At 38.4% G+C, this 16,555-nt stretch overlaps 2 protein-coding genes across 5 annotated transcripts in view; one reads left to right on the top strand and one right to left on the bottom strand.

Moving 5' to 3' along the window:
• The window catches only part of LOC121739983 (WD repeat-containing protein 7), a 116,119-nt gene that overhangs the window by 21,216 nt on the left and 78,348 nt on the right, over nucleotides 1-16,555 (bottom strand). The window lies entirely within an intron of this gene.
• LOC121739988 (cuticle protein 65-like) lies at nucleotides 13,550-14,632 on the top strand. The gene is made up of 2 exons (XM_042132658.1): nucleotides 13,550-13,739; nucleotides 13,836-14,632. The coding sequence occupies exons 1-2, from the start codon at nucleotides 13,728-13,730 to the stop codon at nucleotides 14,508-14,510; spliced, it is 687 nt and encodes a 228-aa protein (XP_041988592.1). The 5' UTR covers nucleotides 13,550-13,727; the 3' UTR covers nucleotides 14,511-14,632.

Raw genomic sequence — 16,555 nt, 5'->3', positions numbered from 1 at the left:
CTTAGTAATAGGGTCCCGTTTTTACCCTTTGGGTACGGAACCCCAAAAAGTAGTAAACGAAAGATATTATGTTTGCTTTTGTTCTCAGTGCTAGCACAAAGTTTAGTTGATAATGTTCGCAATCCAGTGTCACTAATTTCAATGCGCTCTATGAGCAATTACAGTTGTAGATGCTCTATTAACAAGCGAATATAAATATAAGAAAGCTTATTCTACTACATAGGAGAGTTCATTTCTTCAAGCGAACAACTATGTATCAAAAAGAAATAAAATCAAAGGTATTTTTATTAAACACAAAACAAGTACTTCAAGAATTCCCTTTCAAGTTCAAGAGCAGCCTATACACACGTATCAATGAAAAAATGAAGGAAATGTCATAGTGGTCTAAACCGGCCAACGCCTAGGGCGGCCTTGTGTTGGTGAATGTGCCTGACGCATGGGACATGGCCGATATTATATGCGGAAGTGGCATGCGGGTCTTTAATGTGGAAATGCCAAAGGGACTGAAGCAAGAAAAAACCCGGATTTGTCACACGTAAAAGGGCATAATATATTACTTTTGTTGCGTTGCGGTGCTTGCGTTTACAGGACAACGCATTGTATCATGTATGCCACAATATCTGCGTTGCGGGGGCTCGCGACATTTGACATACAATACAAGATGGTCAGTGGTCACATCCATACTGCGTACATTGTATTTATAAATAAGGGTTCCGTTTTTTGTCATTTGACTACGGAACCTAATTGTAGCACAAATTTAGCGCCGAAATATTAAATCATAATATATCCAAGTTTTCAAAAGTTCGAAAGATCTTGTAACGCTACTTACGGCCGTTCCCAATATTTGATCTATGTCTGGTTTTGCCCTACTAGAGATAGGAATAGCTCACATTAGACATTAGAGCCATATAATTTATGTCAATTGTGAGCTATTCCTATCTCTAGTAGGGCAAAACCAGAGATAGATCAAATATTGGGAACGGCCGTTACTGACTTTGTAGCAGAGGCAAATATAACTTCATTGGAGACCTAATTGGAATTACTCATTTCGTTATAATTTTTCCAAAATGTTCTATTTGTTTATAACGCAAACAACTAAAAACTATATATTTTGCAAAGTAATATATGTATACCGACGTTCAACGATACAGCTCGATAAAGAATGTCAATCGGCAACATTTTGCCCAATTGTCAGTGCATATTGCGGTTTCCGCCGATAGAATATCTACAAATAGATAAAATCTACTGCGGTTACCGATAGCAACATACAAATATTGTAATAGCCATGTCTAGGTATACTTTTAAACCAACATAAGCCTTAAACTATGAGACCGATTTTAATTAGACTAGTGAAGTAAATCACGAGGAAGGACACTGAACACTTGTTAGTGTGAATAAATGTACGGTTCTTCCCAGATTTTCATATATTCTATTGTATGTTATTCTAGCTCTGATTGAGATATTCATCTTTTTTATCTAACGTTCCCGATACATTTTTTTCGCAAGTTAAAAAAACAAATTTGGAAGCTTCTACACATAATTTTAAAGACAATTCTAGCATGTTTTTTTTATAAAATAAGGGGGCAAACGAGCAAACGGGTCACCTGATAGAAAGCAACTTCCGTCGCCTATGGACACTCGCAGCATCAGAAGAGCTGCAAGTGCGTTGCCGGCCTTTTAAGAGGGAATAGGGTAATAGGGGAGGGTAGGGAAGGGAATAATGTAGGGGATTTTGCCTCCGGTAAACTCACTCACTCGGCGAAACAGTGCGCAAGCGCTGTTTCACGCCGGTTTTCTGTGAGAACGTGGTATTTCTCCGGCCGAGCCAGCCCATTCGCGCCGAAGCATGGCTCTCCCACGCATGTGACGCGGTACAGATTATTTTATCACTCAAAAGTTCTTTAGAGTCCATTTTAAAGTTTTATTTGACATCTAGACCGTTACGTTAATATATGGCGTGTGTAATTGCAGGAGATAGGAGATAAGAGGCGTGCGAACATTAAATGACTCATGCGCAACCCATTTTAGGATATTTCAATCTCGCGAAATGCCTTTTGTGTAAATTTTTGTTACGCTTTATGAAAGGTTTGTATTTTTGGCGTCACGTCTTATTAATAAGTTTAGGCTGTCTTATATAATATTTTAGTTAAAGACATAATATTTACACGCCTTATTGACTTATTTCTTGGTAATACGACTCACAAATGGTAAACTGGATCTATCTTCTATTTACTGAACCGTACATTGTCAATTTGCAGTCATGGGCATAGCCACACTGGGGCAAGCTGGGGCGCTTGCCCCACCCTGGCTCTGACCTATAAGGTGCCTAACTAAACAAAAAAAATGTTTTTCAACTAACTACAATCATAATATCCGTACAGCTCGACAAGGCTTTGAATGAACGTGGCGAAAAAAGGAACTAACGCTGCCATCATACAAAAACGTCATTTTTGACAGTTCTCCTTTACCAGCAGCGCTCCCGTCGCTTTGGTAGGTTGACTGCTGCCCCACCCTGTGCCCAAGCCTGGCTACGCCCATGTTTGCAGTGGCAGAGTTTTAAAATACAATTTTATAACAGAGCAAGTAACAATATGAACTTGATATTTAAAACTATTAATATTTAATGTGGTTACATAGAGCAAGGCGATACACCCACTATTTATAAGTTTTCAACACCGGAATTACATTCAATCAATTTTTATTACAAAGTATATTGACAGCTCGCGGAATTTTGAACCTTGTGGTGTAAGTAATAGGAGTGTGCGGTATGGTCAGCTATGTCAGCGTCCCCGGCGAGGTTATATCAACTTATATCACCGCCCCGATCGGCCGTGATTCGACGGAATGTAGGGTGAAAGGTAAAGGTGTGATTACAGGTATGAGCGGAAGCGGAAATTAATGAAAAGCCCCCTAATTGAAGTTGTTTTAAAATATTTTGTAAAATTTTATTTTAGACTTTGCTAACGATTTTGTTGTCATCTAACCAAACGTTGAATTAATTTGTATATGCGATTTCACTACAATACTATTTTTAGGCGAACACTCGCTGTAGCCACTACTCTATCGGACAGATCAAGTATTTGTAGTTATTTTTCTACCTTTTTTTAGGAAAAAAAGAAACATTCGAACAATAAAGCCAATCGCCAATCAATATTCAGTAATCGCTTTTGCCTATTATTTGCACCATACACTAGTGAACGGCGCGTACATTTGGCCCAGACAGACTAGACAATGGAATTGTAACGCGCTGACCTAACAGCTAACAGACAAACAAACAAATATTTACACGATGACTATCATACGCAATTACAGGATTTAAGAAGAAACCAAAAAGTACTAACTGTAACTAAACACGTAAAGTGCCTATTTAAAACTTTTTTTTTTTTTAATTAAGGCAGCTGTTGAGTAAAATAAAATATATAAAAAGTCCTAACTCCTAATAAAAGACTTTTGATTATGCATAATATTTTTAACTTTGTGCCTATTTCGGCCATTTCAACACCTCGATCGTGGGAATCGCAGACACAATAGATTTTCAATTGTTATGCGGCAGCCGGGTGCCGCTTGGGGATTGATGGGTTAAGGGCAAAATTATGCATATTTATGTCTAGTCATCAATTATAAACGAGCGTTATATAACACCGCTTTTCTGTGATGATGTCCTATATTTTGGATATTATTTCTATATTATTTAGAGAGTGCTAAAATTACGATTTAACATTTCATCAGATCTATCAGATCACTGATATGGAAAAAGCAATTACCATCAACTGCTGGCATTATAACCCACAGTTAAAGTTTACTGGATCAATTAACAACAGACTAGTTCCACTTATGGTATTTAAATGTTTGTTTTAGTACTCACGTTATACAAAAGCGTGGGACGATGGTTGCATATTTATTTGTTAGTATTACTATTGACTAATATATAGAGACAAAAGTACAGAACAAATTATGTACAATATAATATGTATTTAATTGAACGAGGTACTTTGTTTTTACAGGCAGCTGAATAAATTGTGCCTAAATCTTGATAAAAGTATAAAATAGTTTTATAAGGGCCTGTTTCACCACTTTCTGATAAAGTGCCTAATAGGCTATTCACAACTTTTTTGACAGATTCTCCATACTTGATCTGTCAAGTTAATTGATGGATAGCCTTATCAGGAAGTGGTGAAATCGGCCCTTAATATAATAAAAATATCAAAGTAGTAACTAGCACGATAGTTATAGTTGTTTGGCAAGATCTAGTATAAATTATATCAAAGATATGACCACATTAAAGATAAGTTACACTCGCTCTGCGCTCAACAATGAAGTCGGCCATGATCGTTTTGCATTAGCTGAGATTAATGTGTTATACTTAGTAGAATATTTTTAATCTTTAATGACTGCTTATCTCTAACATTATTTTTTTTAAGTTTGTAATTATATTTTATGGCAATTAAAATAAAACGATTAAAATCGTTATGTTGAAATATACAACTTACAGAGGGTAGTTATAGACATAAGACTAGAGCACTAAACTTAAAAAAAAAAAAGCACAAAAGCGGCCTCATCTAAGCTTTTGATGGACAACATGACAAACAAATCGGAGAGGCAATGATGGTTGATGCTTTCGATATATCTCGGGGTTCATCGAGCATCGTTGGCACATCTAACAATTAAATCATTGTCGACAGAGCCATGTGATCATGTGTAAGCTGTAACATCATCGGACAATCGGCACTTAGTAACGAAACCATGTCACTGTTACAAAAATCCACACGTACAACACTTCTCACGTCGTGTCGCAACACGTGATGTGTGTCGGTGATAAACGACCTGTCATATACATAAAGGAGCCTAAACATTATCTTGTAAGTCTCAAAATCATGTAGGAAGGACTCCTTCCGCTGCAAAGTCGCGAATTCCTTACTAGCTAAGGCTGTATTTTTTTATGAAATACAGCCTTAGCCAACGGTATATTCGATACTAGATTCGGCGTATGAGAATTGGACCTCTTGAAAATTTATTGCACCAGACAATTGCATGTCTCATACATATAAAGAAGCTGAAACTTATACCTTACAAAGCTCACACGTAACCTTAATCGGCTTAATGCTTAAGAAATCATCCAGCTCCTGGAATTGCTAAAGCCATGAAGTCAGTACTAACTTCCATAAAGTCATGTAGATCTGTCTCCTAAGCCATTGACTATTTATCGTACCTTCTCTATGCCCGGGTTCGTTTTGGTAGTAGGTAACTTGAGACTCTAAATTGATAAAAGTCTAAGTTTTGTAAAAACACATCATAATTCTACTTTAATGCATTTTTTTCCGTTAATTGAATTAGAACAGCAGCAATATTTTATCGAATAATAAGCTGTATATTTGCGACCAATCATTGTTGTCTCTAATTCATATTAAATCGTTACGCCAGTCCAACGCGTTATCGGTGAGGTGTGGACCGACTTCGAGCGTTAAGGGGCCAATTATTATCTTGAGCAGGACAGCCTGAAATTCAATCCTAGACCGCAGGCACGAGAATCAAGAATACTTAAGTACTTTATAAGGCGATTAACTTCTATAAACTACTACATTTTGTCGCAAAAAAATCTTTATGAAAGTCAAAAGTCACAAACAGTGGCACCAAGCCCTATCGTTGTGACTTATGCGTTCCTTTGATAAAACCAACTAAAAGATAAAAATACCAACGATATACCGATTATATTACTATTAATAGTATTAGCTGCACTGGAATACAACTACAGCTACCTTCGAATAATAATATTACCTACACTGGAGTCCGGAACACTACATTTCAATGGGCCAGCACAAACGCCAGCGCTGGCACCAAGCCCCGTTGCGCCAGTAATAAGCCAGCAAAGGTCAGTCGCCGGAGGCCGCCGCCGCACACGAAAGGGTTATTCGCAATTACCCATTATACACGGTGGCTCTATTTGATTATTGCATGTATATGCTTTTTCTATGGGAACTTTACGAAATACTATAAATATAAAAGCCTACTAAAATTGCACAGTGATAAGAAATCTATTATTTTACCGGAAAATAAAATACAAACAAATTGTGTTAAAAATTATGTTACAAACTGTAGAAAACATTGAAACACTTTCAAGTCTTGTCTTTTGACAGTAACATTTTTTTTATTTTTAGTTATGGACGCTTCACACCACGTCAGTCTGGCCCCGTGCTAAGTACCTGAAGGACTTGTGTTACGGGTACCAGACAACGGAAATATATTTAATACTTTTATACTATACATAAATTTAAGATTTTTATTATATCATACACATATTTAATACACATCCAGACCCGGGAACATTGAAAACTTTTTGTTCCGTCGGCGGGATTCGAACCCGCGACCCCCTGCTTGAGCTGCCACACACTCAACCACTTGAGCCACAGAGGTCGTCAAACATTCTTATGTTATTGAAATTTTACCATTTCAAATTATTATTATGTTTTAAGTTCTACACTGCACTACTGCACGTCCATTAATATAACGGTAATATCATTAATTCAAACGTTTAATACATGGAAAACCAAATATAACATAGGGCAAACGACATTCGGAGATAGGCCAACAGCGCGCTATACAAAAGACATAAACGGGCGCGCGGCCCGGCCACCACCGTCTCACATACTTGGTTTTCATAATTACTTCATTACAAAACAGACCTAATTACAGAGGTCGTTCGCAAGGTCTCCAATGTTCAAAATGTGTATGTTAATTACGTGAAATAAAAACATTATATTCATGAAACATTCTATTGCTACGGACTTATTGTTTTGATTAATTGAGATAACTGCGTGTTTATAGTTGTTTTAGTGTTATTATGACACCTTTTGAAACTTTATACACTCTTAAAAATTATATTATAAACATTTTCATTTACACATAAATCACAAATACTAAAAGCACATTAATTTCAATGATCCACGACTACAAATATAAACATCTTCTCGATCTGTCTTCAGTCCGCCGCCGGTGAGCCGCCAATGAGTGTGCTGTGAAAACTTTTATGACACCTTTATTATGCAGAGTTTTGTACGTGGGAGAGCCATGCTTCGGCACGAATGGGCCGGCTCGACCGGAGAAATACCACGTCCTCACAGAAAACCGGCGTGAAACAGCACTTGCGCTGTGCTTCGCCGAGTGAGTGAGTTTACCGGAGGCCCAATCCCCTATCCTATTCCCTTCCATACCCTCCCCTATTCCCTTCCCTTCCCTACCCTCCCCTATTACCCTATTCCCTATTAAAAGGCCGGCAACGCACCTGCAGCTCTCTGATGCTGCGAGTGTCCATGGGCGACGGAAGTTGCTTTCCATCAGGTGACCCGTTTGCTCGTTTGCCCCCTTATATCATAAAAAAAATAAATAGTACTCACAACTCGCGCTTATTAGTTTGACAAACTTCTAAAAGTTCGCACGAAAAGAAACCTCGTGCGATCAAGGAATTCAATCATAAAAATTGATACTATCTTTTAATTTATCGAAACTCTTTGGTATTTCTTAATCACTTAGCCAGCAAGCTTGACCATTGTTATCGGCTAAAACCAATCACAAGTTGCTACGTTATCAACACCGTCAATCATCACCGATAACCAGATCTGCTCATAGTGATGTGACGCCACATGGAGGTCAAGGAACAATGCCTTGCAACCTACTTCTTTTGTGATTTATTTTATTCCTAATGATTTATAAAGAAACTAAAAAAGTAAATAAATTACTATAATAATGAAATCAAATATAGCTCAGAAACAAGTATGAGCAACTCTGAGCGAAGCTCGGTCTCCCAGCTTCGCTCAGAGTTTGCTGGTACCGCAATACCCGCGTTTTACTACAGAATTTCTGTCTCGTTTTTTCTGCTGTAGAAGTCCTTATAGTTTATATGATAATTTTAAGATGACCATAGAGCCGTATTTGCAGTCATAGCCGAGTTTCTTATTATTTGTGTATGTATGTATGTAAAGTACAAGATTTTTTGTCGTAAGCGTTGGTCGCTTAAAATTGCTACACATAGGTAGCAATTTTAAGCGACCAACGCTTATGACAAAAATCTTGTACTTTACATACATACATAAACATAACCAAATTATTTGTTATTAACAAAAATTTGGAATTCAACGATTTAAAAGGTAATCCGATAGGAATCGTGTTGTACGAACCCTTCGCTACGGAATTGGATATGTGAAAAACGTGTATCCTTATCGGGATTCATGCTTACATGTAAGCTCATGACAAACGGACGATCTCTGTACGTCACGACTCTAGTTTTAGGGATTAAATATCATGCGCTGAAACTCCATTGTAAATTCAACTCTATCACAATATCATAAAGTCCAAAATTGAATAAAACTTAATATACAATAACCCACACATATTGAGGTCTATTGGTGAATTTCGATACCAATCTAGATATCCTATAGCTAGTACCTATAGGCTGAAAGGTATCGGGTTAGGTGGAGTAACGGACACCGGGTCGGTTCCGCGTCTCCGGCGTTATATTATCCTTTTGCAATGACACAATTATTCAACGCTGGCAGCCTTGTGCGACTGTTACTGATTGACCTATAAAAGGTTAGAACTTTCAAATCATATACTGGTTAATGTAAACTAATAGTCCGCCCGCGCTAGACGTAGATATTATGATACGAGTATTATGCATATCAATAAACGATGATTATTATTATTATGGTTATTATTGGCCTCCTGTTTGGTCGGCCATTTACTGCTGGGCAAAAGCCTCTTTTATTCTATAATAATTATTATAGAATAAGAGTGGCCATAAGATCACAGTATCGTAAATTATAATTTACGATACTGTGATATTATGGCCACTCTTTGTCGAACGCATCCAGTTCGACGCGCCACCTTTTTTTGGGTCGGCCTCTATTACGCCGACCACTCGTGGTAGCGACAAATGATGATTGAACTTTTTAGTATCTGATATCTGATTAGACGTGGGAGAGCCATGATTCGGCACGAATGGGCCGGCTCAACCGGAGAAATACCCCGTTCTCACAGAAAACCGGCGTGAAACAGCGCTTGCGCTGTGTTTCATCGAGTGAGTGAGTTTACCGGAGGCCCAATCCCGTACCCTATCTCCTTCCCTACCCTCCCCTATTCCTTTCCCTACCCTCCCCTATTCCCTTCCCATCCCTACCCTACCCTATTCCCTCTTAAAAGGCCGGCAACGCACCTGCAGCTCTTCTGATGCTGCGAGTGTCTATGGGGGATGAAAGTTTGTATATAATAATACTTCTTAACGCGAGAAAAGCCGCGGGCAAAAGCTCGTTTCTGAATAAATTTGACTCAAATGCTTTCAGAATGTCGGGCTACATGTTGCCTACCACCGGTTCGGGAACTAACCCGGCGAGAAGAAAAATAAACAGCGAGTAGAGTTTTTCTTACAATCAGTTCCGCTAAATAGTTTGTACGTGTAAAAACTGACTCGTATTTATTTCAGCCGTAACTTGTATTAGGTTCTAGCTTAACGAGTAATCATCAAACGAGGTATCATCATGGTCAGTAATTTTACAAGACAGTTGCTTTTACAACTTGACGGTCAAAACTGCACTTTTACGCCTTCATTTGGTCAAATAAGATACAATGATGGAGCATGGGAAGTCTATTTAGTACTTTGCTATCAAAATGTTCAATTTTTACTTTTTACTTGAAGATACTCATTGGGTTTCTTAAATGTAAAAAATATGGTTAAGAGATTTTTCCATTGAAGAAGTTGGTAGGATTTTAACAATTTTCACTTTTTTACAATCAAATATACACATTTATTTCAATAAAAATATAACTGTTTATTGTGAATTGTGCTAGAAACAATCAAGTTATCAATTATAACAAGCTATTGGATAACGAGCCAGCTCATCCGTGCCGGCGCATGTACAATGTTAATGAATTAGGTCAGTTATATAATACGTTATGAATGGATCCACACTAGCTTATGAATACTGTCCCTGTATGCTTATGAATACTGTCCCTGTATGAATCCGGATACTTTGCGATACGGATGGCAGATGCGTCATTTCTGCTTCATTCCTTTTCCATCAGAGTCACACGTATTGAGATACCAAGAACTGTTGTTGCAAGCTAAGTGTGAAATTGGTGTTCCCTATATTATGTTATGATTTACTCCCTATTGAGAATGAATACTATTCACGTAAAAGCTGTAATTTGTTCCGCAATAAATAAAAACTATCATAATATTATGTCCTTTTCTGGGTAACAGGGAACAGGTAACAGACAGAGAGAGTATTACTTTCACGATTATATAACCATAGCAAGGACTTCCATGTGTCTGTCTGTCTGTCTTTTACCGCTGAACTGATTTTGCTGAAATTTAGTGTGTAAATATATTTTTATGTATGTAGTAATACTTTGAGAACCGGGAAAGGACATAGGATACTTTTTATCCCGGAAAAATGTACTGCTCCTGCGCGATAATTTTGTCGCATCGGAGTTGCGGGCGTCACCATACTATAGTAGTACCATAGTACCATATAAAATAGAGAAATAGAGATGTATATTGTAAAGTGTACGTATGGTATACGACACATTCGCTAGATTTTCGCGTAAACACGTCATGCTAATTAAGCAACATATTATACCGGAAAGCTGTACATATATGTGTGGACCGTACGAGCTATAAGGTCACGGTCGTATTTTGTGCCGAATCAGAACCTGATCGTGAGCTGTTCACACACATGTATTACGTACGTTATGACACAGATAACGGCATAATATGTTTTTCACCTAAACTCGTCAATATTTTGTCTTTTTTTTCGGGATGACTGTAGGAGTCTCGTCTTCCTCTGCCGGTCACTTATGACAGATGCTTCCCAGATCACCTCAAAGTCTAATAAAATTAACGTGGGAGAGCCATGCTTAGGCACGAATAGGCCGGCACGACCGGAGAAATACCACGTTCTCACAGAAAACCGGCGTGAAACAGCGCTTGCGCTGTGTTTCGCCGAGTGAGTGAGTTCACCGGAGGCCCAATTCCCTTCCCTACCCTCCCCTATTTCCTTCCTTTCCCTTCCCTATTACCCTATTCCCTCTTAAAAGTCCGGCAACGCACCTGCAGCTCTTCTGATGCTGCGAGAGTCCATGGGCGACGGAAGTTGCTTTCCATCACGTGATCCGTTTGCTCGCTTGCCCCCTTATTTCATAAAAAAAACTTAAATTTAGGGATGTCTGACAAAGGAAAGGAACTGTCAAAAATGTTCGGAAATGGAAGACGAGATTCCTACTGTTATCCCGAAGAAAATAAGAAAATAAATTGAGCTTCATACTTTATCGCAGGTGAGGTAGACCTTCAGAACTGGATACCTCCTAAAGTAACCGCGACCGAGTCTCCATAGTTTCTGGCCGTTCTTACCTCTATAATAGGGGTCATATACAGAAGAACTTTCAGCTTTTATAAAATGACAAAATTCTGGCAGTCTCTGGCTCTTATTGGGTTATTCAGGCAGTCTCTGGGTTATTTGGTATACTTGTAGGTCTGAGACGAAGCTCAATGTTGTCAGATACTATTTGATATTTAGCGAAAAAATAATTAAGACGTGAAAATCTTTATTAATGCAAATAAAACTAATACGGTCCTTGAACTATAAATGTTTCTTCCGCTTAGGCTATATGAAACAACCTATATGTAATGTTTTCATTAGTGTTGATATCAGCTATTTGCTAAAATTTCATCATGATTATGATTCTTTACAAAAATAGACTTTGCCAGGGAAACCTAGGTAAACATTATTCCTCTCCAAAATCTCCACTTTTTATTGCAATTTACATAATAACGTAGCTAATCGTTAAAAATAAAAGTGTTACATTTTATTTTCATAAATTATATGCAAAAATTATTATAATGATCGCACTAAAAGTGAAACGTTAGCATACGTTTAAACAATAGTTACATTTTGTTCACCTTTCCAAAAAACATCAGTCGAAGATTTTAACAACGAATCATTAAATGTGCCTTTAAGAGGAGTCCACACCGCCGTTTTTCCATACAAACGTTGTCCCCTGTTTCCTCCCTGGATAATGCCGGTAGAGTTATGATTTTTGTCCTGAATATCAATGGCCACTATTAGCATGTCCCTATGTTTTCTTTTTTTTCATAATTTTATTATTAAAAAAGATAAGAACGTCCAAAAAACCAAAAAATGGCCAGATTTTCCTCTGTGAAAAAAAATAAAACATAGGAACACAGCTCAAGCATTGCTTTAATTCTTAATGAAAAAAGTACTTAAATTGGTTAAGTTTTGGAGAAGGAATCAGCGGACAACGAATCGAAGATTTCTGTTCCTTTATTAGAACTTTTGTCGTGTTGTCTCTATCGCGCTCTGCGGTGGGAGACTTGAGACTGATGAGGCAGCAATACATTTTCAAATACCTATTTTCAATTTCTCTCGCCCCTGGTGTATCCTCTTAATGAAGTTAAAACAATTTTGGTGCAAAAGACAGACGCAGATGTGCCTTTAACGAAGCTAAAACAATTTTGGTGAAAATACAGACGCAACCATCATAATATTAAGACATTTTTGTCACCTCAATAAAAGTTATAAATGGCTATCTTTTATAAGTAGGTATACAAATACTAAAGACCGTTTTCACCAACCACCCATTGGCATTGAGTGACCCTTAGCGGTTTTTTAAGTGTCGTGCATCACATATAAACAATTGGTAAAACTTAAGAGACGCCTGTGAAAAAACAATAAAAATTAACGTAATGCATACAAAACAAATAATTCCATCACCTGATTTATATTAATTGAACAAATTATTATCTTAGCAGCTGTACGCTAGCAGCCTTCAATTCAGGATGTAATTATACCTGCTCAAATAGGACCACATTCGTACCTAATAATTACAAATAATATCAAACAAATAAAATTATTACAAACTTAACATAACGAGAATTTCATAAAACACTTATTAAAATTACAACAATTATTAACATCATAAAACAACACTAATTAGAAAAAACAATCGTACTTGTATTTGAAATAATAAGTATCTTACATAATCTGCTCACAACAGCAAGAAAATGGAACTGTCTTAGATGTCTCGGATTGGACGGATGGAAGTTTTTCATATTTCAGTTACACAAAATTCTTGTAAATTCAAAGTTTTAAAAACATTTCTTACGTAGAAACTCTCTGGTCAAAAATTATTTTTAAGAATTTCGTAAGATCGCTAGCGTTATGATGCTAGCGATCTCTTGGACCCTGAATCTATTAACATTTTTTCTAAATTAGTCTCAGATATTCAGGGTATAGAATACAATAAGCATTAATATACTTACAATAATGCACAAATCTTACTTTTGGCTCATATAATTTAATTGACACATTTAAGTTGCGTTAAATTTGTCGATATATTTCGCACGTTTTTATTATTACATTTTAGTATTTTACCATTTAATTGATAGCCTCTAACTCATACTGTACCGCACAAGTAACAGTCGACTTATAGTCGATCATAGAAAAAATGACATTGGTCTGACTGACACATTCCAAAGTCAAAATTTCGTACATGCGTGTACCAAAACCACCGCGCTTCCTGCACCCTTCCCGCCCTTGAGCTCGGCCGCTTACTTTTTTAAGCGCGTTCCGTTTCACACCACGCGCTGAACGTATAAAAACCGCCGGGAACGTAATGAGAGCAATCAGTAGCCCTCGAGCAGTCTACGACAGAAGTGCACGATGAGATTTCTGGTCAGTTCGCCGTTTGAATTGTGTAACGTGAACAGTGCTGTGCCCGACTAGTGCCGCGCCGAACGGATTATCGATAATGTGGATTTATTTTCGCAGATTGTTGCCGCCGCCGTCCTCGCCTGCGCCGCAGCCGCACCCTCGGGTGCCCTGCTGGCCGGCCCCTACGGTCACGGGCTCGGGCTCGCCGGTCCCCTGGGCCTAGCCCACGGCGGGCTCGCCGTCGCCCACGCCGCCCCCCTGGCCGTCGCCCACGCCCCAGCTCTCCCCACCATCCCCCCGGGTGACCTCCAGGGCGCCGCCATCGACGCCCACGTCGAGGCCACCGACCATGCCCGCGCCTCCGTCGACGCCGCCCGCGAGTACCACGACCAGGCTAGCGAGCTCCAGGGTCAGGCCATCAACGCCGCCGAGGATCACGCCTGGCAGTCGGTCGACGCCGCCCAGACCGCCCAGGCTCAGGTCGACGGCGCCGCCGCCGGAGTCGCCCCCGTGGTAGCCCGCCAGCTCGCCGGCCACGGCCACGGCCTGGCCTACGCCGCGCACGCCCCGGTGCTCGCCGCTCCTGCCCCCGTCCTCGCCGGCCACGGTCTCGGCTACGCCGGCCACGGACTCGGATACGCCGGCCTGGGCCACGCCGCGCTCGCCGGCTCCCGTTCCGTCGCCACCTCCTCTCTGTCCCAGACCCACCCCGCGCCCCTGATCCACGCCCCGGTCGCGTACGCCGCGCACGGCGGACTCCTCGCCGGACACGGCCTCGCGCACGGATGGTAAACTGTGATAATTAACTTAGCCAAAAAATACTCAATTGTTCGGAATGTAATATTTTTTAATTGTAAAAAAATGTACAGATGTAAAGGCGAGGATGTGTGTGAATAAATGGTAACTTATAACGAGTCACCCTTTTAATTTAATCCCGGAGACGCAGTTAGACACGAAACACATACAAAAGTAAAAATTCTAACAGACCACACAATAGTCTCATAGATATCTATGGCGACGCGCCGCTACCCTGATCTTTTGGCCTCTATCTATGCAAGCAAACATAATGTCGGCCCGGCACGACATTTCGACGGCGCAACTCGTTGCGACACAGCGAACTAAATATCAAATATATTCATAATTACATAGAATTTATTAGCTGGTACTGTTATTTTGCAATACTCGAGCCCAATTAATTCAAACAAAAAACGATAAAATACTAATTGTAAGATTTGAATAATTATATAAAGCCAGAAACATAACGCACTGTTTAATTACAACGCAAAAGCGATAGTAGATAATAAATTAAAATTAATGATATAAGCGGAAGCCGATAAACCTTGAATAAGTGTAACGAATGGCCCGTGGAGTTGAAAATAGAGCAACAAAAACTAGTAATATTAATAGGAGCACGCTGGCCGCTAGGAAATGTTACACCGAGCCATTTATGTACGGTTTTTTACAGCGACAATGACAGTCCGGTCAATATATAGAGCGGATCAATATCAAGGCCTTACAAGGATTTTCAAACAAAGAACTTCTGTTCCTAATTTAAATATGATCGAATCGGCGACACTTCAACAGGACTTTTCGATACAGATTTAGAAGAATGACAATAACAAAAATTAATTAAACTAAACAAATACCCTCATTTGAGAAATAAGACTGTAAAACTTCATAGACACAAAAACGAAAACATAGAACCACCTCCTTTTTGAAAGTCGGTTAATACCATAAAGGATATAAGTATAAAAACCAAATTAAAAATACATATTAAAATCTTATGGAATAAATATTTTGAAATAGATACAAGGAGGAATTTCAAACCAAAAAATGGGTGAAAAACTCCAAAAAGTAATTACAGTAATGAATTTCCTCAATGATATATCGCAATAGAAAGATGCCTGGAGCCTTGGAAATAAGTGGTGTGTTGCGCAAGCTGAGTCAGTAATCAGGGTTACCAGGCATCCGCCCGCCCGGCCTAGTGTTCACATAAACACATACATTTTCAAACAGTGTTGCCAAACTAAAATTGATGTTTCATATTGTAATGTGCCTTTTTACCCATAATTCTAAGTTATTTCAATCGCATCGAAAAAACCGTTATAAACTATAATTATTAGATTTTATTAGTATAGTATCTAAAAAGCTTAATATCCTAAATTATATACCTATTTTAATTTAGTATATTAAGCTTTTTTAGATAATTATTATTAATTAAGTGAATATATAACATTGTATCCTGTTTCTATTTATCAGATAGATAGGGCTTTTCTTAGCCAGAAAATAAAAGGACTAAAGAATAACAATTTTAAATTAAAATAAAAGAGCAACCAGTAATCAGGGCCAGCCCAAAACTGAAATACTTGACATAGAACTTAGCCAGTACCGACTTCAAAAGAATGAAAATTGAGAACAGAATTGGTTGAGGTTTAGTAGAATTTAGAAAAAGGCGCTTAAGGAGAATAAGAATTATTTCACACTTTTTAGATTATATTTTGAAGAATATTGTTTTTACCTTCGAAGTCGGTTTAATTTTTTTGTTAAAAAATAATAATTTTACTCTTTTTAGTTATCTACAAGATAAGGCTTCATGCGTAAATAACCGCAACGAATGCTAACTACATATTCACATTCTGTTACTGTAAGCGGAGTTATTGTGGTAAATGCTTGCAGTTATCTAAGCGATGCTGCAATTTCCGAACTTTTATCTTTAAAGGTTCAGGAGTTCTGTTCAGTGCCTTCGGATCAAGAGACACCTTTGTCTGCAATTAGATATTTGTAATATAATATGTTTAAGTTACTAGAAAAAACTTCTTAACCGCCATTTGATTTTA

The sequence above is a fragment of the Aricia agestis genome, chromosome 2 (genome assembly GCF_905147365.1).
Source record: "Aricia agestis chromosome 2, ilAriAges1.1, whole genome shotgun sequence".
NCBI lineage: Eukaryota > Metazoa > Arthropoda > Insecta > Lepidoptera > Lycaenidae > Aricia > Aricia agestis.
Note: the sequence above shows the minus strand (reverse complement) of the source record. Positions and strands in the feature narration are given on the sequence as shown.